Source organism: Lissotriton helveticus, chromosome 11, assembly GCF_964261635.1.
Source record: "Lissotriton helveticus chromosome 11, aLisHel1.1, whole genome shotgun sequence".
Taxonomy (NCBI): Eukaryota; Metazoa; Chordata; class Amphibia; order Caudata; family Salamandridae; genus Lissotriton; species Lissotriton helveticus.
In genome coordinates this window covers 676,127,749-676,151,735 of record NC_136072.1, presented here as the reverse complement: position 1 = coordinate 676,151,735, position 23,987 = coordinate 676,127,749, and the positions used below count along the sequence as shown (strand labels likewise).

Below are 23,987 nucleotides of genomic sequence, written 5' to 3'. Positions count from 1 at the left end.
TTTCTTGTTGCTTGAACAGTAGGAGTATAGTCCGGGAAAAACGATAGTTTGTCTCCTTTATACATCACTGGTTCTTTGGCTCTAGCTTCTCTCAAGATGGCGTCCCTATCCACATAGTTCAGAAGTCTTGCAATGATTGGGTGTGGTGGGGCACCGGGTTTCGGCCACGGCCCCAGAGATCGATGCGCCCGCTCTACAATCATCATAGCCGAGAGAACAGGTCCAAAAAGCTCACGCAACAAATCCGCAATGAAAGGTTCCATCTTGGCAATGGGTGTGGTCTCCGATAATCCAATAATGCGCACGTTGCTGCGCCTTGAGCGTGCTTCTAAATCTTCGTTCCTTGCACTAATCACCTCTAGCACCTTTTCCATCTGAAGCAATTGTGCGCGTGCCTCCACCTGCGCATCGTGTTCATCAGACATCTTGTTTTCAAGGACATCCAATCTGTGTTCATGCTTATTGACCTTTTTCTTCACCATATCAAGCCCAGTGGCCAGAGCGTCTATTTTACTATCAATGGTTTTCATACCCGCTCTTAGTTCTAACAGAATGGACCTGGTGTCATCGTCGGCTCCCTCTGCCTGTCCCGAGCCTTTACCAGAGTCATTTCGATCGCTCGCACCCTCTGTAGCGCGGGTCCCTCTTTTGGTTTCGAACTGGAGCTTGGCCTGTTTCGGCTCTGGCTTGCCCATATTGGAGTGCGTGCTCGGCCTCTGGGTACCTCCAGACAGTCGCCAGCCCAGGTCACCAGCACAGACAGCCACCTTGCAGTCGTTTCCGGTCTCCTCTCACGTGAGCGCACCCCCGCTCAATAAGACCGTTTCTCGTGGTCACCCACTAGTAGCCACTAGTAGTCCAGATCAGCTCTGCACAGTCTCCTCTGGGCCCAGCAACCGTCGGTGCTCCCTCCAACCCCGGCTCTCGAGAGGTCCTTTGTGGCCCCCTGCCTCCGCTCACCTACTAGTAAGGCAAAACAGGAAAGAGACGGCCGCCGAGTAGTACTCCCCCTCTAAGTGCCAGGGGCCAGACCAGCCCCGACAGAACCTGCCCAGGTGCATCGCGCAGGTCGCGGCCTATCTCGGCCCCACGAGGCACCAATGCGCCTACGAGGCCCACACATCGCGAAACCCGCGACCGCTCGGACCCACCAGGCCCGACCCACAGCAGCGCTACACCTACCGCAAGTACACTTCGTTCAACCCTCCTGCGCTTCCGTCAGCTGCCGGGGCTCACCGAGCGGTCGGCCACTCCATATCCGCGCCGAATGTTGTTTCGGGGGGTGGGGAGTTGATCATCTTCCCTCTACTCCGGAGATCGTTCAGGGCGGCTCCAGCGTCTCACTCGTCGGTGGTGTCTGTGTCGCTCATGCACCGCCTGGGTCAACATCGGGTGTGCTTGTCACAGCCCAAATCCGGCTATTGCTCGATCCCAGCCAGCGGGCTTGCTCTCTTCAGACCGTTAGGGCTGCTTCGGAGATCGGCGCCATTTTGTAGCACGGCCCGCAACTTCTTATTCGCCCGCCACAGGCGTATCGTCGGGGCTAGGAAAGCACAGATCTCACCCCACTATGCCCTGTCCGTTCATGCACACCACGGGGGGGGGGGTTCAGGGCATGCTTCGGGAGGGAAAAAGATGTTAATCGACCAGTAAATGTTCCGCGTGCGGAGCTCCCTTAGCAGGCAGCCATTCCGCTATGCGCCGAAGCCACGCCCCCAAGGGGAGAAGGCAGTGTTCTGGTTGGTGAGGAGGTATTGTTGGAATTCCGTCCCAATCGTCTTCTTAAAGTTTTTATCCTGTAGGAACCAGGCAATCTGAAAGAAACAGTTAGTTATAGATTCCTCACCTTAGAATTACCCCTAAATGTCATACTGGATGCGGAAAGTTTTGCCTCAGCAGTACCCCTGCACGTTGGAAGGTGGCATCGGTCGACTCAGCTTTCGTCTTTGGCATCGTGGTCGCCGGGATGACGTCACGGTAGCTACAAAGATGCAGCCCTCGTGCGCTGACGTCAGTTCTTTCTTTTTCTATGCCAGCTTGCGCAGATCTGGAGGGAGCAGTACCTCCAGTCACTTTTTGACTGACTTTTTCTCGACTTTTGTTGACATCGTTTTTTCAGTCCTTCAACTCCTGGTGCACGAGGGATGCCCTGCTTCAAGGCTTGTGGTTCATGTAGCCAACTGATGTCGGTGACGGATCCGCACCGCGTGTGCCTCTTCTGCCTGGAGCGTGATCACGACCCCAAGTCATGCTCCGACTGCCGGATCATGATTCCGTAGTCTTTGAGGGAGCGGTCCTGAAAGCGGCTCGAGGCCCAGCAGTCGGATCTGCACCGATAGAAGTACCGGTTGCGTAGGAGATCGAGGGACCAGTTGCGGAGCCATCATCACTCTTCATCCAAGTCTTCGCACTCGGGGAAAAAAAAAGTCTTCGGTCTCGGGATCAGATAAGTCGAAGCACAAGAAGAAGTCTCGCTCTTCAACTTCTCCCTGTCCGTCGGCCTACGTGACGAGGGATGCTGGTGGTGCCCCTCCCGCGGCTCTGCGTGCGGAGCCCGAAGAGCTGACTCCGGTCTTCCTCCCTTTCCGGCATCCGGAGCAACCCCTCCCCAGCTTCGTCAATTTTACGAAGCAATGCATGTCATCTTTGGGCAGCCCAACCCCACTGGCATGCCTTCAGGCCACGCACTCGGCTGGGGGCCCTAGGCCGTTGGCTCCGTCCTCGGCACAGCAGGGTCCCCTTGGATCCAGGCGTGGATCCGGATCAGCGCCGTTCAACCTTGTTACACCTCCCCTGGCGCCGATTCCACCGGTACCACGCCCACAACGGCGTAGGTTGTGTCTAAGCCAACACCGACCCCGGCCTCCACCTTGAGGTAGACACAGAGCTGGACCAGCGTCAACCGAAGCTGGATCCAAGGCTGACAGGTACTTTTGTGCCCCTGTTCTACCCTTGCTCCTTGAGACCAGATTGGCAGCCAGAGGAGACTTAGGAGGGCTGGGAGTGGTCTGGAGACCCCTTAACCGACCAGTTAGGTGAAGAACCGGACTGGAGAGAGGAACTGGGGGAAGCCAGTCTTCTGGATACCTCACCAAACCATGGCATGTTGTCTCCTCCTACCGTTGGTACGGAGGAGCGAGCAATGTACGCAGTGGTGTTGCGTAGGGTGGCCGAGGCTCCCAGCCTTGAGCTACCTATGGTGGCAGTCAGGACTAATCTCCTGACTGCCAGACAGAGGTGCTTCAGCCGGCAGCGAGCTCTTAGGAGCCCCTGCTGCCTTTTAATGAAGCCCTAACAGACATCCTTAGGGGACCTGGTCCAGGGCCAACACAGGGGCTCCTGTGGACAGGATGATTGCCCGACGCCACTGCCCGGCCCCGGGCACCACCACTTTCCTCTCCAAACACCCCTCCCCTAGAGCTTGGTGGTGCAAGCCTTCACCTCCAAGGGTGTATTCCTTACCACTCCACCTGAAAGGGAATCCAAAAAGCTGGACAATCTTAGGAAGAAGATGTTTTCTTCCTCCAGCTTAGGACTGTGGTCGGTAAACACTGCATGTCTGCTGGGCCATTACACCCACTCCGTTTGGGACACGGTTGCGCAAGTTCTGCCTCAGTGCCCGGAGGCGGCCCGGGCCGTACTCTCTCAGGCAGTTGCCGAAGAGAGAGATGCAGCAAAGTTTACCATCCGCTGTGGGCTGGATACCGCCGACTCACTAGGCTGGATGATTTTCACATTGGTAGCTCTTCGACACTACGCCTGGTTGAGGTTGACTGGTTTTTCAGGGGATGTCCAATCTACTCTTATGGACATGCCCTTTGATGGCCGTCGCCTATTCGGCGACAAGGCAGACAACGCGCTGGAGCTCTTTAAGGAGTCTCGGGCCACAGCAAGGTCCTTGGGGATCTCCACCACTTACCCTGCATAGTCTGCTTTTCGCCCCTTTCGTGGTTTCGGAATGGGTGCCCCACCACGTCCGGCCCAGAGCCACAGGCGTGGCAGGGGACGTGGTAATCACCGCCGTGGTTGTGGGGTCCAGCGGACGGGACAGTCTACCACAACCCCTCTGCAGCAGCCTCCAAACCTTCCTAGCCCGATCTTTCAGGGCCACCAAATGCCAGTGGGATGCAGGATTTACTATCAACTCCCCCATTGGCACACCATCGCGTCGGACAGGTGGGTTTTGCACATAGTCAGAAGGGGATATTCCCCCCCTTTTGAGTTCGAGATTACCCCTCCTGCCAAGCAATCTCAGTACCATTACATGTCAGAGGATCATCTGGCCCTTCTCCAACAGGATGTTTCGGCACTCATGGCCAAGGGAGCCATTGAGCGAGTTCCTGTCCCAGAAGTAGATTGTGGTTGCTATTCCCACTACTTTCTGGTGCCCAAGAAGGACAAGGGCCTCCATCTTGGATCTCAGGAGCATCAACCACTTCCTCTGGAAGGAGAAGTTCAAAATGTTGACGCTAGCTCAAGGCCCTGTGTACCCTAGACCCTGGAGACTGGATGGCAGCGTTGGACTTATTTTCACATCTCCGTCCTGCTCGCCCACCGGCATTACCTGAGGTTCACTGTATGCCACGAGCACTTTCAGTTTACCGCGCTCCCCTTTGGCCTTACCAACGCCACTTGGGAGTTCACGAAAGTGATGGCAGTGGTCGCTGCTCGTCTGCGCAGATCAGGGGTTCTAGTCTTCCCCCATCTCGATGACTGGCTGTTGAAGGTGAGTCCAGGATATTCAGGCTAAGATTGTAAATGTAAATGTAAATGTGGGATACTTGTAAAGCGCACTGTTACTCTACCTGAGTGTCCTGGCGCTGTAGACCGCTGGGGCACCCGTCCTGGTTTTCCCTGTGAGATGGTCCCTTTCTGGGTATCTCCAGGGTGAAACCAGGCATCCCCGGCGTCTGTGGGTGGCCGTTGTAGAGATGAGGCAAGCTTAATGCCCAGAGTTACCGAGTGTGTTCCCTGGTTAGAGTAGGCACTGAGGCGAGAATTATCGAGTCCGTTGACCCTGGTCCAAGACCCTGCCGCGTCGGGAATTGAACCCTGGTCCCGGGCCGTTCTCTGCTTACAGGTCTGCCGCCTCTAACCAGTGAGCCACAACTCTCCACTAGATTCCAATCTTTCAGCCTCTATCCCAGGTTTAGGTCAGGATGACCCTTAGGCTACTGGGCCTGATGGCCTCCTGCATCCTGCGGGTGGACCATGCCAGATGGCATATGCAGGCTCTGCAGTGGGAACTGAAGTTCCAGTGGGCAGAACATCAGGTTAACCTGTCTGATTGCGTCCAGATCTCGGAGGGCACTGCACACCAATTGCAGTGGTGGCAAACAAACCAGGATTGGTTAGACAGCATATCCCTCTCCGTTCCCCAACCAGAGTTCACAGTGGAGATCGATGCATCACTTCTGGGATGGGGCAGCCACATGGGGAAGGCAGAGATCAGAGGCCTCTGGTCTCCGGCGGAGTCCGGCTTCCACATCCAACTTCTGGAGCTCCAGGCAATCCGTCTTGTGCTGAAAGCATTCTTTCCCTTTGTCCTGGGAAGTGTAGTGCAGGTGTTCACAGAAAACACCACTGCCATGTGGTACTCCGTCTCTGGACATGGCTGGAACATCAGGGCATATCCCTGGTGGTCCAACACCTGGCAGGTTCACTAACACCAGGGCGGACGAACTTAGCCGCAGGTGCGTGATGGATCATGAATGGCATCTTCACTCGGAAGTGGTGCAAGGTCTCTTTGGCAGTGGGGAGAGCCTTGGTGTGATCTATTCGCCACCGAAGAGAACATGCAATGTCAGCAATTCTGCATGTTGGAATTTCCAAGGCGGCGCTCGCTAGGCAACGCTTTTCAACGCGAGTGGGGTTGCGGTCTTCTATATGCCTATATCACTTCTGCCCAGAGTGCTGAAGAAGATCAAGCGCGACCGGGCCCAAGTCGTTCTTGTGGCTCTGGATTGGGCACAAAGAGTCTGGTATCCCGAGCTATTACACATGGCCATTGATCCTCCGCTCAGACTGCCTCTTCGGGAGGATCTTCTGTCGCAGGAGCAAGGGACAGTCCTCCTCCCAAACCTGTCCAGCCTCCACCTCTTTGCATGGAGTTTGAGCAGCGACAGTTGACAGCCTTCAACCTTCCTCCTGAAGTCTGCGATGTTATCTTGGCAGCCAGGCGTCCCTCCACTAACGACTGCAGATGGAACAAATTGGTGGCATGGTGCACAGCAAAGGCTGTGGATCCCCTTTCCGCCCCACTTTCTGAGGTTCTCTTGTTCCTCCTTTCTTTGGCCCAGCAGGGCTCTGCTCTGGGCGCTCTTAAGGGCTACCTCTCAGCCATTTCAGCCTTCCTTAGACTTCCTGAACAGCCTTCCCTTTTCAAGTCCCCTGTTGTAAATCGTTTTCTTAAGGGCATTACTCCTCTTTATCCTCCTGTTGCCTTTGTAATGCCTCAGGGGGACTTGAATTTGCTTCTTACTTTTCTTATGTGTGCTCCCTTTGAGATGCTCCATAACTGCCCTTTCAAACTTCTAACTATAAAGACTGCCTTGCTGGTTGCCATCACGCCTGCTTGCAGAGTGAGTGAGTTCCAGCTTCTTTCCTCAAAACCTCTTTTTCTGGCGGTTCATCTGGACAAGGCTGTCCTTCGAACTTGACCTTCTTTTCTTCCCAAAGTGGTTGCTTCTTTCCACATTGGTCAAACAATCACTTTGCCCACCTTCTTTCCGACTCCCCATCCTTCTTAGGAGGAAGAGAGGCACCACCGTCCGGATCCAAAATGTGCGCTTTCCTTTTAGTTGGATTGCACCAAGCAATTCCGGATGAATGACCAGCTCTTTCTTGGCTAAGTGGGCACCAAAAAAGGTCGGGCTGTGCACAAACGGACCATCTGCAGGTGGGTTGTTTTGTGCATCAAAGCTTGCTACTCTTTTTTTTTTTTTTTATTATTTTTTATTAGGTAAAGAAACAAACATGGTCAGTAAGTTACATTAGTCTCGAATCTGTTACAGCACCAGTAATGCATCTGTAATTTATACATTTCTCGCAGTTATGGCCACAGGAAAAAACAGTTTAGTCTATGTCTTCCGAGCCGATCTGTGGGACATGGGGAGGCTCGCATATGTTTCCCCTAAATTCGTTCCAGCTTGACCAGACTTCTCCCCATTTGCGGGGGCACCCTCTCGCTGTATATACAGTCTTTTCTTGCAGCATGCACCAATCCATGTCGCTTTGCCAGTCTATCAGTTTCGGTGGATTTGGGGCTCCCCACAATCTAGCAATGTTTCTCTTTGCCACCATCTGCCCAAGTGTCACCCAGATTTTCCCCTTTGGAGACAGGTCCGTGGGCTCCCAAATATTCAGGAGACATCTCTTAGCCTCCAGGCGGATCTCTACGTCCCACACCTCCCGCATAAACTGCACCACCCGTCTCCAGTATCTTTGCACTTTCGGACAGTCCCACAGTATATGGAAGAAGGTGCCTGTCCCTCCACATCCCCTTCTGCAAAGCCCTTCTCCTCCTCTCCCCATCGCTTGTAGCCTGGTACATGAGATATACACTCTGTGAAGGATTTTCAGTTGGATTAACCGCAATCGGGCCGAGATCGCCACCTCCCTAGGTGAGGCAAGAGCATATATCCATTCTTCCTCATCTATCTCTAGCCCGTCAGCGACCCATTTCCCTTTTAGGGGAAGGAGCGTGTAGGGGGGATTGTTGATTAATTTTTTGTATGTGAGAGCGATGGCGTGTTCTGGAATGTGCCCGTCTAATAATCTGTCTTCTAGTGGGGAGGCCTGAGGCAGTGTAGTCTCTGGTGGAATGTTCGCCTGCAGGGAATGTCGCACTTGCATGTACCTGAAGTGTTCGGTATGAGCTAGGTTGTATGTTTCTTGCAAGTGGGTGAACGTGTGGATTCCTTTAGGGCCCCAGAGGTCTCTGATTTGTGAGATTCCTATCAGGCCCCAGTTACGGAACCCCTTGGTGCGCCCCAGGGTGCCAAGTTTTTCGGTGGCCCATAGTGGAGTTGACATAGTGAGAAAAAAGTGTTGAGTCCCTGTTTAGTGACTAGTGGATTCGATTCACTAGGGTTATCAATCCTAGAGGTATGGCTTGCAATAAAGTCAAACTTATTTACCAAACTGAAATGGAAACATTTTGAAGGCAAAGTGGACACTTGAACTAAAAACTCAATAATGATCTGTGTATAAATGTATCAAACAAACCAAATTTTATAAAAAAAGATCTCTGAATTTATTTGTACCTCCCAACTGGGTTACAATCTAAAATCAAATCGATAGTATCAATAAACAAATTAAAACAACCACAATCGGTGGTGATGCAATGAATATTTTAAACAGTCAAAGTTAAAAACAGTCTGTTTTTAACTTTGACTGTTTAAAATATTCATTGCATCACCACCGATTGTGGTTGTTTTAATTTGTTTATTGATACTATCGATTTGATTTTAGATTGTAACCCAGTTGGGAGGTACAAATAAATTCAGAGATCTTTTTTATAAAATTTGGTTTGTTTGATACATTTATACACAGATCATTATTGAGTTTTTAGTTCAAGTGTCCACTTTGCCTTCAAAATGTTTCCATTTCAGTTTGGTAAATAAGTTTGACTTTATTGCAAGCCATACCTCTAGGATTGATAACCCTAGTGAATCGAATCCACTAGTCACTAAACAGGGACTCAACACTTTTTTCCACATGTAACGACCCCCTTCCCTGTGACGTAGATCAGGGGTACCTCCTCTTGTGATTACGTTGACATAGTGAGGACATCTGACCACCCTAGTTTCCGCTGAGCAATGTGCCACATCTGTACTGAGTGTTGAGTCGGTCCCGTGAGTTGGTGTTTACCTGGCTTGGAGTAGAGTGCGACCTCATAATTCCCCCCAGGAAGTAGCCATCTGTCAAAGCTTGCTACTCTTTAGCAAAGAAGGAGCCTCCAGTGGGACTGCGCGCCCATTCCACCAGGGTGACAGCAGCTACCACTGCTTTGGGACATCGAGTCACCCTCAATGAAATCTGTCAGGCAGCTACGTGGGCATCTCTGCACATGTTCACAAAACACTACTGCATGGACAGCCAAGTCCGGAGAGACGGTTTCTTCGGCCATTCTGTTCTCCAGGGTTCTCTGGTGTGTACTTGGTTCACAGACCAATTTCCAGGGTTGGTATTGCAGATATATCTATACAAAAGGTAAGGAATCTTTAACCAATTGTCTCTTTCAGATGAACAAGTTACTTACCTTTGGTAACAATATATCTGTAAGAGACATAGATTAGTTATAGATTCTTTACCGCCCCACCCATCCTCCCCGTTCTGCGAACTGACTTCTAGGTTCAGGGAATCATTTTAGGGCCCTAGTTTTGTACACCAGGGTTCAGTGTCTTGCATAGCTCTGCCCTTCTGGCGTGGAATGTCATGTAAAAGAATGTCATGTAAAAGAACTGACGGCAGCGCATGAGGGTGGCCTCAAAGTAGCTACCACAATGTCATCCCAGCAACTACGACGCCAACCACGAACGTGGAGCCGACCCACGCCACCTTTCGATGCGCAGGGGTACAGCAGACAAAAAAATTCTCAGGATCCAGTCTGACGCCTGGGGGTAATTCAAAAGGTAAGGAATCGGGGGGGCGTGGCTAGCAGCCGGTGATGGCGGCAGCTTAGGAGGAGAGCTCCGTGACTAAAGCGGCTCCCTGATCAATCCGATCATTTATCCTTCGACAGAAACTCCCAGGCGGGAAGGCAACGAAGCCCAGGACCGGGCGGCAGTCAACCGGACCAGCGGGACCTTAATCCGAGGTCGGGAAGAGCAGTTTTGATCGTTCCCCGTGTGGGCCTGTGTGCAACATCCGGGCCGGGGAGCAGTGTGCGCGACGGCCCTGGCAGGAAGTGGACTGTCCCGGGCAGAGAATCACCGGAAGTGCCCGGCCACGGACAGCGACGGCGGAGAAGAAACCGGGGCGCCCAGCCTCTACCACCGGACTTCGGGAGCCCGGAGTGCATGCCTGGGGGCCCGTCTGAGGTGAGGAGGCGAGTGACCTGGACGGCCGACAGGAGCGGAGTACAGCGCCCAGTGCGGAGACATCGGGGCTAGTGACCGCCATCTTGAGTTGCTGTGCAGCCCTGCCTCGGCCGCTACAGACCTGGCGCGGCGGCCAGAGCTCTGGAACAGGCGGCGGGAGAATCCGCGCGGTCTGATTGACCGCAGTGTAGCGCCTAGAACCCCCCGCTGACCGAGGGCGCACTGAGAGGCGGGGGATCCGGGCGCACATTAGACCTGATTGCGCCTCCACCCGGTGCGGACCCCGAGAGCGGGAGAGCGTCTTCACGGGACACTCATCTAAATCCGGATAGGTCGACCTGGCGGTGTCACGGGCCCCACATCAACACCAAGGGAACCAGGTGATAGATCCGACGGCCACAGGATAAGGGAGGCACACGTGGGATAGGAGGGGAGCGACGGACGCCCTTGCAGGGTGAAATTAGACTGTCCACTGCCCCACGAAGGGGTCTGAGACTCAGCTGGCAATCACACCCCCCCAAAACTGTAAGGGCAACACCAGACTGCGGAGACCCTGTAATATCGGCGGTAGTCACTAGCCGCAGGTGCCACAAAATTCACAGGGGACACACCTAGTCTCTGAACACAGCGTGGGCCCCTGGATTGTGCCCGGTGACTGCCTAGGGAAAGGAAGATTGGAGCGACCCCGGTGGCACCAAGGGTAACACACGGACGACCAGTTGGACTGGCTCAGGGGGCACCGGCTACATCCACCTTTGGCGAGACCCGCAACCAAGATGGCCGGCAGAGGGCCGAAAAACGTGGCGGCGCAGTCGCGCCTGGACCGGTTTGCATACGACAAGCCCGGCTCGCCCTCGCCGGACGCCAAATCACAAACGGGCAAGACTGCCGAAGCGACTGGTGGCAAGAAGGCGACCATAGATGACGTCATGAGGGCCCTCACGCAGGTGCAAGCCACGGTGGGGTCGATCTCGGCCGAGATCACACTTATAAGGGCGGACTTTCATAAGATGACGGAGAAGGTAAATAATATGGAGGTGGTGACCAAATCCTTGGTTGAAGACGTCTCAGAGCTACAGATTACTATGGAGCGCATCACAAAAGAAAATAAGGAACTGCGTGACAAGCTCGATGACCAGGAAGGGCGCTCGAGGCGGAACAACATCCGTATTATAGGTGTGCCGGAATCAGAAGACACGAGGGCGATGGATCTATATGTGGAGACCCTAATCAAGGAGACCCTAAAGCCCAAAGGACTGTCTGCCTTCTTCACAGTGGAAAGGGCTCACCGGGTCCCGGGGGGACGCCATAAGACGGGCGCTAACCCCAGGCCGATCATAGCGAGGCTCTTCAATTTCAGGGATCGAGACGCCATCCTGCAAGCGGCGAGGAACTCGCCCCCTATAAAGATACAAAATGCTACACTGGCATTCTTTCCGGACTACACAGCCGAGGTTGCACGGAGGAGGAGAACCTTTTTCGAAGTCAAAAAGGAACTAAGAGCCAGGGAAATCCCGTACTCAATGCTTTTCCCGGCCAAACTTCGGGTCGTAGCAGACAACAAAACTTGGTTTTTTGATTCCCCAGAGGTGGCGCAGGAATGGCTGGAGGGGTGGAGGACAGCGGGCCTCCCTCGTCGCGTCAACAGGCAGAACAAACATCGTGCTGCTGGATCCCGACAAGGCTCCCACACCAACGACGAAGATACAGAGACACGTTCCCTTTCATCTGAACCTCATGAAGACAGCGCCAACCGGGAACAATAAGTCACTGCTGATCTCTGGCTGAACTGAGGACAACGATGACTGGCAGGGCCGCCTTGGACACTGGGCGGAGGGGCCTCCGCAGCTGAGGAAGGGGGCCGCTGACTACGGAGAGTCCTTCACCCCAGCGAGCAAGTACTATGTTGGGGGTTGGGGTCAGGCACTCTGCTGAGTTGGGGGGGCGGGCAGTTTTGAGTCCGTTGAGCAGGGGGGCAGGGAGGGGGGGAGTTGGGGGTAGGATGGGGTTTTGGTTCTTAGTTTGTGCACAGGGTCAAGATAGCTACGGTGGGGCACACGAGAGTAGAATGGTAGTGTCGCGGCACAGCGCACAGGCTCACGTCACAGGTTTCCGGATCCTCCGCGCGCGCAAATTGTCCTTCCACACACCCAATCATGATGGGGGGGGCACTAATATGGGGCAGGCATCCCCGTTGAGCCTCATGTCCTGGAACGTGAGAGGCCTGGGAGACAAAGTTAAACGGGGGCTGGTCCTACAGAGCATAAAAAGGTTGATTCCCGCCCTGGTCCTACTACAGGAAACACACCTCACTGGCACAGCCACACGGGCCCTAGATAGGAAAGGATACAGCATGGTAGTCCACTCCGAGTTTACTAGAGGGTCCCGGGGCACAGGGATATTGATGCATCGCTCGTCCAGGTTCATAACCAAATCAATTAGCAGTGACACTCAGGGGCGCTTTGCGGCGATACATGGGCAGTGGGAAGGTAAACCGCTCAACGTGGTTTCGGTGTACATCCCACCGGCCCTGCACACCATAGCTCTCCCAGACCTGGGGAAATTTTTATTAGATCTTCCAGAAGGGGATCTTATCGTGGGAGGTGATTTCAATGCAGTGGCACACGACTCCCTAGATCGCCACCCAGTGCGTACACAAACCCCGGGGCCCTCCAGATTGCATGACTTCATGGAAGCACAGGGTTTAATAGACATATGGAGGCGTTTCCACCCAGGAGAAAGGCATTATACATACTACTCGGCAGTTCATGACAGCCTATCACGGATTGATTATTTCCTGACGTTGGGGGGGGGGCCTCCTCAATTTCACTGACTCTCAGATCAGACCTCGAGGGGTCTCCGATCACTCCCCGCTGACACTGACTTTGTCCAGTCCGGACCGAACCCATAGACGAGTCTACCCTATTTACCCGGGATACCTCAAGGAACCGGGCATTGCCAGGGCGCTGAAGAGAGGTACGCGTTCTTACCTCACTGAAAATGCAGGTTCGGTGGCGTCACATACAGTTCTGTGGGAGGCCTACAAGACGGTTCTTCGCGGGCAGGCGATCTCAGCGATTTCGCAGCACAAGCGCACACAGCGTCAGGAATTGATAGATCTAGAGGAACACCTTGACAAGGCAACACGAGACCACGAGGGGAATCCAACTGGGGCTACCCAACACACGCTCCGACTGTGCCAGCAGCGTCACACCGACTTTGTACGCCGCAGGGTAAGAGACAATATGTCAGCAACAACGAGTAGGGTGTATGACGTAGGAGATAAAGCAGGGAAACTCCTGGCGTGGCTGGAGAAGACGCGGGGAAGCCAGAGGGCCATACTGCAACTGAAGGACCTTAGCGGTGAGATACATACCAGTCCAGCGCGAATAGTAGACCTCCTGGCGGACCATTTTCACTCCGTATACTCCCCTGAGTACGAGGTCACACGAGAAATGGCGGAGGGCTCTCTCATAGGAGTGCCTACCCGCACTCTCCCACAAGACCAACGGGACGAGCTTGACTCCGACCTGACGGCTGAAGAAATACAGTTAGCCATAGCGGCATTACACCCAGGGAAAGCGCTGGGCCCCAATGGTGTGCCGATAGAATGGTACAAACTCATGTCCGAAACGCTGTCCACACCATTGCTCCATATGTTTACGGAATGCCAGGAGCAGGGGAGATTGCCTCCTGATCAGCGCTCAGCCACTATCATCGCAATACCTAAGCCCGGCAAACCCCCTGAGGAGTGCGGATCGTACCGCCCGATCTCCCTCCTCAACGCCGAGAATAAAATTCTGGCAAAACTATTGGCAACCAGACTGCTGCCCTATCTGGCGCACCTGATACACCCAGACCAGTCGGGCTTTATGCCACACCGGAGTACCGCGCTTAATTTGCGACGGCTGCACGGGGTACTGGCCCGAGCCCCACAGTTGGAGGAGCCAGCAGCGGTGCTGTCATTAGATGCCAAAATGGCGTTTGACATGGTGGAGTGGCGCTATCTCTTTGCGGTCCTGGAACACATGGGCGTTGGCTCGAAGTTCATATCATGGGTCAGGTTACTGTACACCGATCCCGTGGCAAGGGGGACTGCGAACGGACATATCTCGAGGGAGCTTCCGCTGGCAAGGGGCACGAGACAGGGGTGCCCGTTGTCACCGCTATTATTCGCCTTAGTGCTGGAACCCCTGGCCACGATTATCAGAACCACCCAGCTGCTGAAAGGCATACAGTGGGGAGGAAGATGGGAAGATAGAGTTTCCCTATACGCCGACGACATGCTCGTCTACCTCATGGACCTCACGAACTGTATCCCGGCCTTACTGGCGCTGTGCGAGAGTCACGGTGCAGCTTCAGGCTATAAACTTAACTGGTCCAAGTCCATAATTTATATGGTACAGGGCGACCTTCCGGTCCTACCTTTGGATTGCCAGTTGCTCGTAGAACCCATCTCCTTTAAGTACCTGGGGATTCAAATTACAAAGGAACATACAACCTTTCTAGACCTGAACCTTAAGCCCCAGCTGGACAGGCTGCGGGCGGACGTGCGCCACTGGAAGAATCTCCCATTGACACTTCTAGGTAGGGCGGCGCTCTTTAAGATGTTGGCGCTGCCTCGGTTCCTATATGTCCTGGAAAATACGCCGGCAATGGTCCCCATGTCGTTCTTCCGCCACGTGTCGGCGCAACTGTCAGACCTCCTGTGGGGAGGCAAACCGGCCAGGGTAGCACAGTTGAAATTAACTAGGGACTGGTATAGTGGGGGGATAGCCCTCCCCAACCTTGAATTGTACTATTGGGCAGCTCACCTTAAGGTGATCAACCAGTGGGTCCATGCGGCGCAGGATGACCCGGCTTACGTGGCGGATAGACACCAACTGGGCACGACCACCCTCCTGGCCCCACTCTACAACAAAGGGATGGTGAGGAAGCTGGAAGGTCCTACCAAACACACTGTAGCTATATGGCACAAAGCTCAGAGGCGGCTGGCATGGGAGGGAGTGATTACTAAACTCACACCACTATGGGATGCCAAGGCCCTCGGTAACCTGCGCAGTTCTAAAGGGTTTGATCAATGGGATAACATCGGAATCTCCACGGTGGGCAATCTATGGACTGGAGAGGGCGTGATCTCCTTTGCGACCCTGAGGGAGCAGTATGACCTTGGGGTGACTGAAACGTACAGATACATTCAAATTAGGCATGCACTCATGTCTGTGTTGGAGCCGGGTGTGACTGTTCCGGAGTCGGCTCCGTTAGAGGACCGACTGCTTACGGACTATATGGAGTCGAGTGCAACCTCCCTCACCTACCGCAAACTACTGAACAACCTACCGGATCCATTAGGGAAGCTGAAGGAATACTGGGAAGAAGAGATCGGGGATCTGGATGAGGCGGACTGGAACGCAGCTCTGGCATCACCCAGGGAGGCAGGTATTTCCACCCGGTTCAGATTAGTCCAATTTAAACTTTTACATAGGGTTTACTACACCCGCACGACACTACATAAAATACATAGGGCAGAACACCCGTATTGTCTGAGGAATTGTGGGGAGGAGGGTACACTGTTCCACACTGTATGGACCTGTCCTAATATACAAGAATACTGGAGGCGGGTAACACGCACGATAAGCCAGACCCTCCAGAACCCGTTCACGCCTGACCCTAGGGTTTGCCTACTGAATATATGGGGCCCAACAGACATGTCACTGTATGCGAAAAGTTGGGTGATCATTGGTGTGATGATGGCAAAGCGAGATATCGCCAAAAATTGGGGGGCACTGGAGACACCGACACTGGGGCAGTGGTGTAGAAACATGGACATGCTTATGGTGACGGAAAGGGCGGTGTACCAACAGAGACTTAATCCACGCAAATGGAACAAAATTTGGACACCATGGAACACTTACAGAGGGGACATTTGTGAACCTCTTCCTGAAGAGGAAGATGGGGACAGCTCAGGAGAAGAGGAGGATATGGGTTAGTGGGAGGGAGCGAGGAGTAGGGATCGGAAACAGCTCATGACGCGAGACCATGGGAACTGTGTGCAGGCTAGATTTTTAACAGTGATTGCATAAAATACTGCTAGATGCCTTTGAACACGCCAATTATTGTAATGGATTGCTGACACGGATAGTGTACTTTGACCCTTGATGTAGCAAGTTTTAAAGTTGGGGGGGGTAAAATGTAAAAGTTGCTCTATTGCTTGTGGGCGGCTGAATGTTGACGCTGCTCTGAAGAAGTATTCACCATTATTCTATACTATGTGATGGCAACAATAAAAATGTTTAAAAAAAAAAAAAAAGGTAAGGAATCTATAACTAATCTATGTCCCTTACAGATATATCGTTACCGAAGGTAAGTAACTTGTTCTTCTTGTCTATTGGGAAATAGTGTTTTTTTCCCCGTTTTATAACTCTGTCATTTTTTTGGGGATTGCTTTTTTGCTTTTTTTTATATCTATTTCATTTTTAGGTTATTTTGGAAGAGGGAACCTTGTGGTTGGGAGCTGTGTTTCGTTGCTTAAGGTAAGTTTGTGTTATACTAATTTTAAGGTAATTTTGGGGCAAATAGGAGTTGGTAGGAGTTTAGTTAGGGTACTTAGGGGCTGATAACGATGAGATATCAGAAACGGGACTGCCCAACACAGACATTACAATGCGACTGCCACCATGGCAGCTCACTCTGGAAGACAAAAAGGGGACACTGCACATATCACTGCACTATGCGGCAGGCACCATCCTGTAACTAGCAGATGGTGCCCCCCAGGTCCCATGTCTAGGGAAAGGAGAAAGGGGTCCGCAACGGGCCCCGATAGCCCCTTTCCACCTTTCCAATGGCGGTTTACCCACCATTAAAAGGCAGGCCGAAAGGGGCATTGTAATCCCTACGGCGGTGCCTGGCAGGTACGGCCACCATTGTAGTGCCAATTCCCTCCAACAAACCGTTGGGCTCAAGGAGCCCATCAGGTGCATGGCGGTCAGTCTTCCCGACAGCCAACACACAGCGCGCCATCCTAATGTGGTGGGCGGTGAACTTGGTTACGATGGCGGGGACACCACCATCGACAACCTGTCTAGAGCCCGGTCTCCCCACCACCGTTTTCAGGCCCTTAGACTGTTAAATGTAGGTTTGTTTTGGAGTTTTTTACAAAAAGAAAAATTATATTTAGTTTCATTGAAACACTATACTTTAAAAAAAAATTGGGTTTGCTGGAGGTTTCTTTTTCTAAATCTATTTTTCAGGTTTTTGAGAGTTTTGTTATTGAGAGCATTGCGTTGTTAGATCCGTTTTTACCGCTGCATTTTTACATTTTTCTGGGGCTTTACTATTTTCATGGATTCAGATTTGGTTGGAGATCGTTTGAATTTCTACGTTTTTGAGGACGTTCTACGGCTACAAAAGAGTAAGTTATTTTTAAATATTATGGGTGGGAAATGTTTTTGTTTATGATTTTTTTTATTTTTTTTATTTAATAATTATGGGCCTGATTAGGATGGCGGTTAACCATCATCCTTTCGGAAACGGGAACGCCCGATTAGCTGTCGGTGGACCCTCAATTGGTATCACGATGCAATCGTCTTTAAGTTGGTCGCAATGTGTACCTTTGGGTAATGTGACATGTGCTGCGGGATGCAGCACACACAAAAACACACTCTATAGGTATCCCTGCACTATATGGCAGGCACCATGCAGAGCCTGCCACATGCTGCAGGGATATGTAGGGGGTCACAATAGGTGCCTGGGCAGCACCTATGGTGCCCCCCAGGGCAAACAAAGCAAACACAAGGAGAGGATGGACGCAGCGGTGACATTTTTCTGACACTCACCCCCAGTCACAGATCTGGGTTTGAATCCATCATCATTCTTTAGCTCATTTTGCCACCTTAGTTCAGACCCAGCTTTATGCAAATTAGCTTTGACCCTGTGCCTAATGGGAACAGTCCAGCACGAAATGCCAAGCCAGGTCTACCCTGAACCGGAAACAAGCATCCTGGGACCGGTTTCTGGCTAACACCCTTCATCAGCCAGACTAGGTTGAATCCAGTGGCAAAGTGAGCATGGGACACACGTCTGGACATACCCTGCCTACTTAGGGTGAACAAAGCAAACACAAGAAGATGATGGATGGAGCACTGAAACTTTTCAGACACTCACTCCCAGTTGCAGATCTGGGTTAAATCCATCATCATTCTTTAGCTCACTTCGCCAGCTCAGTTCAGACCCAGCTATATGCAAATCAGTCTTGACTCTTTGCCTCATGGGACCAGTCCAGCCTGAACTGCCAAGCAGGGCTTCCCTAAACTGGAAACAAGCATCCTGGGACCGGTTTCTGGGTAAATCATTAAAAAACTGAGACCGGAGGGAGCTCCAGGACTCAACGGGTTGCCAAACGCCCTGTTCCGGCATAATTCTTCATTCTGGTCCAAACTCCTCACGCCACTTTTCTCTTCCATCCTAGCATCCTGTACCATCCCAGACTCTTGGAGAGGCAGTATTGTGAACCCAATACACAAGTCGGGTGCCCGTTCCGACCCATCCAACTACCGTCTGATAGCCTTAATCGACGTGGAGGCATAAATGTATGCATCAAACTTGTTGGCTGACTTGGAGGACTGGGTCAGAAGAAGTAACCTCATTCCCTACACCCAAACAGGATTCAGGGCAGGGATGGGCACACTCGCGAACATCTCCGCGGTCACTCTGCTAGCCAACCAAGCTCTCGCAAAATCCAGGCCTTTGTACGCATGATTCATAGACCGTAAAGCAGCCTTTGACAAAGTCCAGAGAGCCAATCTATGGGTAAAAATGCATAACTGGGGTGTCCCAACCAAACTCTTGGACGCCATAATCAACTTGTATTTCCAGACGTGGGTTCAGGTCAGGAAAGGAGACGGGCACAGCATAACCAAAAAGTTCCAAACCCTTATTGGGTTAAAACAAGGGTGTGTGCTGGCACACTGCCTCTTTAACATCTACACTGCCTACCTTGATAAACAACTAAGGTTAATTCAATCTGACCCCCCCAAAACTGGGTAACGTCTCGCACCCAGTTTACAATACACGGATGACATTGTGCTCCTTGCACAAACACCTGTAGGCCTGCAGCGACTCATCACCAAACTAGGAGCTTATACCATCAATGCCCAACTAACCATCAACCTCCAAAAAACAAATGTGATGTGTTTTGCCAGACGAGTCAAAACAAAGGCACACCGCAAATTCATCTGGCACCTGGATGGACAACCTCTGTCCCTGGTAGACTCATACAAATATCTAGGTTTCCAAATAGACCACAACCTCAATTTCAAATTACAATTGGGACAAGGCTGTACCAGAGCTAAACAACTGCAGTTTGCATTCAGAGTCTTAAAGAAAAAACTTACAGGCTGTTCTACAGGTCGTTTGCTTAAAGCCATTTCAGCAAAATTCCTACCCTCGATCTCGTACGGCTCGGAAATTCTAAACCTGAAAGACGCCATCTCCTTAAACTCAGCACAATCAACCTTCTTTAAGGACCTGTTCTCAATCCCCCAACATATTTCACAATCCCAAATTCGACTCGAGTATGGACTAAGAAACCAGACTCCCAACAGACAAGGGGCATTAGCCAAATACTACTGGAGAATGAGGGATGCAGAGGACAAAATCCTTGCGCATCGATGTTGGGAGGAAATCGAAACCCAAGCCAGGCTAAACAACTCAACGTTCAGTGTTCTGAAGGATTCCCTCGTGGCATTGCAGCTAGAGGAGGCCTGGCTTACCCTCCCCACCTATTCCAGTTTCGAAACCGTAGTGAACAAGGCAATCAAAGGGAAATCCTTATTAATAGACAAAACGGCTTTCTAAAAAAAAAACATGCCTGGGCCATAATCCAAGGCTACCAGTGGCTGAAACCTCAACCATACCTGCTAGACCACTTAAACCCAGGAGAAAAAGCACTATCTAACGCTACTGCGGCTGGGGTAATTTCCATCAAAAGACTTGACACCAAAATGAAAATACCCCTGGCAATCCAAGGAATGTCGCTTATGCGGAGGTTTGGACGAGTCTTTTTTACACTTACTATGCATCTGCCCTTCCCTGGCAGAGACCTGAAGAACGGTCCAGTCATGTAGAGTAGCCATCATCCAATGCCTCGGAGGACTATCAATCCAACTGTCCTGTAAAGCCATAAAATTCCCAAAAAACGCAGCAACAGAGCAAGAAAAAAAGGAAACCATTAACTAACTTAATTCGTTTTAGTACACCTCGTCCAGAAACTCACTTATGGTATTGTCTGTATGTTTTATACTCACCTGTTTTTACTCCAAAATGTACATTTCATGAATAGTGGTTCCCCACCCTTTTATGATTTTTTTTAATGAAATGTATTCATTCATACTGGGTAACACCCTTCACAAGCCAGACTAGCTTGAATCCAGTGGCAAAGTGAGCAAGGGACCCACGTCTGGGCATCCCATGCCAACATACAGCGAACAAAGCAAACACAAGATGATGATGGATGGAGCGCTGAAACTTTTCAAACACTCACCCCGAGTGCCAGATCGGGGTTGAATCCATCATCATTCCTTAGCTCATTTCGCCACCTCAGTTCAGACCCAGCTATATGCAAATCAGTTTTGACCCTGTGCCTAATGGGAACATTCCAGCCCAAACTGCAAAGCCAGCTCTTCCCTGAACCAGAAACAAGCATCCTGGGATCGGTTTCTGGGTAACACCCTTCATCAGCCAGGCCAGCTTGAATCCAGTGGCAAAGTGAGCAAGGGACCCACCTCTGGGCATTCCCTGCCTCCTTAAGGCGAAAAAAGCAAACCCAAGGAGATGGTGGATGGAGCACTGAAACTTTTCAGACACTCATCCCCAGTTTCAGATCTGGGTTGAATCCATCATCATTCTTTAGCTCACTTCGCCACCTCAGTTTAGACCCAGCTATATGCAAATCAGTCTTGACCCTGTGCCTCATGGGAACAGTCCAGCCCAAACTGCCATGCCAGGTCTTCCCTGAACCGGAAACAAGCACTTTGGGACCGGTTTCTGAGTAACACCCTTCATAACTCAGCCAGGCTAGCTTGAATTCAGTGGCAAAGTGTGCAAGGGACCCCCTTCTGGGCATATCCTGCTAACTTGATTAGTTTGTGGAGAGCTGGTTGTAATCTTCCTATTGTGTCATGCGAGGCATTATGCCATCCTTCCACTGCAATATTTGTTTTAACCTTTCGTGCTAGGGTGCTTTCATAGACATTCCAACAGGGGATGTGGAATTTGGGTTGTCTTTGGTGTCCAGATGTGGTCTTCCTACCTATGTATCTTCAAAATAATTGAGCAGGGGTGTTAGTTTGGATTTGTTTGCTTGGTGAAAGGTGCTTTCTATGAGTACATTTTAGTAGTTTGCTACTTCTGTTGTTGGTACATAGGCTATGGCTATACGTTTTCTTATTTGGAATGCAAACTTGCTGTTTGTTACATATTCAACACTTAGGGGCCACTTACAATGTCGGTCGGAAGTGCCTCCACAGTCCTGTCTGAGGCAGTCGGACCAACCGATCTCACTTCTGATGCAGTCGTCCTGACCCCTACATAATGATGCCCAAAACCCATTGGGCATCATCGCGTCTGGGGCCTTGGTAGGAACCTGCACCCCTGCCTGAGCCCGGAGGATTGAAGGGTTCAGGCCTTCAATTCGATTCTCCCTCCGCATTGGCGCTGAGACCGGAGTCGGGAGATATTGGCCCCCAGCACTCTCACCACTGCAACTCCGCCCCCCCCCACCCACCCGGAGGGCTGCCGTGCTGAAGTGAGGTTTGTTGGGGGCGGTACTGCTCCTGGGGGTGCAGCACAGCGTATATCGGGCCTGTCAGATCAGCAGCGCACTCCTGCAGCCCGGGGCTATCTGAGGGTGACCTCACTGGGTCCACACTGATGCCTTTCCCGCTCCCTACTGGTCTGGTGGAATTCGGAGGAGAGTCATGTTGGCAGCATTCACCACGGAGCATTACAACAACTGGGCCTTTGACGAGTGTGGCACTCCCACCTAGAGTTTTCAGGTAGCAGGACCTTTATTCGAGCTGCGTCTGTGCCCGTGCGCCGGGGCCTGGGTCAATGTGTTACTGGCACCTAACCCCCGCCTCTACTTTTCTGCTCCACCCGGAAAACCGCGCGGGGTGAATCGTGTTGTGGCCCGCAATTCTTCACAGCATCGTCCCCCTTGTATTGCCGCCAGGTAGGCAAAAGAACAGATAGGAGAGACAGAAATGAAACCTCCTTGGTGGAGGTGCCGGGGGTGAACTGGGGGCCGGTCAGGTGAGGGGGCACAAACATTCTCTGTGCGGGGGTGGAGAGCTCAGCTGTGCAGTCGGCAGGCGCCTTGGGTCGGTTCAACCTCCCTTATATATTCTCTTTGCTCCGTGAGCGGCCTCACAGAATCACCCACACTATTGGAGCCGCAGCCCCGACTCCTCCTGTATGCCATTGACCCTGCTTGGTGGCCTCTCCTCAAAATCTTGCATAGTGCCCTTCCAGAGGGGGACTCAGGTGCTAGAAACAAGCGGCATCCTCCACGGGCTGAGAGTACCCTCAGTATAAGCCATGACCTGTACTAAATTGGGGAAACTCACGGAGCAGCCAGCCTCCTAGGGTGCATCGGTGGCAGATCTGTGGACTAAAGCTACCTCGGTGCCTACCCAACAGGGCACCACAATGGCAACCCCTCCAGAAGCCGCCAAAACCAGCCCTATCACCCAAGCTTTTTTGTCCAACTTCCTTCAGGAAATAAAGTCAGAAATTAACTCTCTCAAAACAGAAGTCAAAACCTGCCTAAAAGACATCCGACGAGACGTAGCCGAAATTGGCACAAGAGTGGACGATATTGAAAGAACCCTCGACACGAGAAAGGAAGATCAGGAGGAACTGTGGCGTCGCGTGATGGCGCTTGAGGAACCACATGTCGAACTTCAAATTAAGCAGGAAGATTTAGAAAATAGAAGCCGCCGAAACAACCACTGAGTCGGGGGTTCAACAGGGAGTGGAGGGACAAGACATCATGTCTTATGTCGCAGATCTCTTTCAAACAATCCTGGGCGATGATGATGCCTCACCCCCAAAGCTGGACAGAGCGCACCGCGTTACGCCTCCACGATGGAAGGCCAACCTGATCCCTTACATCCTGACCCGGGTGCACTTGTTTATGGAAAAGGAAGCGATCCTTCGTGCATCTCGGGCCAAGGAAGATCTGACATATGAGGGCCATAACATTTAAATATTTCAAGATCTCTCTCCAATCACTCTGCGCTGCCACAGGGACTTCAAGCAAGTAACGGACAAAATCAAAAAAGTGAACATTAAGTACCAGTGGGGTCATCCCTTCGCCCTGATCTTCCAGTGGGAGGGCAAGCTCAGGTCATTGAGATCAATCAAGGAGGCTTTCTAGTTGCTCCATCTTTCTCCCAACCCACGGCCTTCCACCCCTACCTCCGCGGACATGGGGTCCAAGACTCCCCTGCACCCAGATTGGTCGAAGATCCCTCCTCCTCGCACTAGAGCCACCAACGCAAGCGAGCTGTCGCATCAAGCTAAACAGGATATCATCCACCATTTGAAATCTATAGAGGCACCGCAATCGTGGAAGGGGTGGGACTCTCTGTCGGGGCCCCCTCCCCCTCTGGCAACGGGGTGGTGGCCCCTTGACAATGTTTAGACCTTGTAGCGGGGGACTCTACATCCAGGTACCACAGCCTTCTGCCTTCTCCATGAGAGCCCGAACCTGCTGGGATTGCCCTGGCGGCAGGGTGACATCTGGTAGCCTTCTCTGGCTGCGACACATGGACATGGGCCCACCATATGACCAGGGGACTATGGACCTACTCCTCGGGGGCCCGTGTTTTCCCGTTAACACTGTGGCGGGTTGGCCACTGGGGGACGGGAAGCGGCAGATTTCAT

The 23,987-nt window shown here is 52.1% G+C and overlaps 1 protein-coding gene across 4 annotated transcripts in view; it reads left to right on the top strand.

The window, feature by feature from the left end:
- The window catches only part of LOC144791082 (disintegrin and metalloproteinase domain-containing protein 9-like), a 2,835,950-nt gene that overhangs the window by 2,395,395 nt on the left and 416,568 nt on the right, over nucleotides 1-23,987 (top strand). The window contains exon 19 of one of the 4 annotated variants that reach the window (XM_078665733.1): nucleotides 16,524-16,576. The exons of the other annotated variants lie outside the window; for them this stretch is intronic. Within the exon in view, the coding sequence (XP_078521859.1) occupies nucleotides 16,524-16,576 (53 nt within the window). The remainder of the gene's footprint in view (nucleotides 1-16,523; nucleotides 16,577-23,987) is intronic. 4 annotated transcript variants of the gene reach the window in all.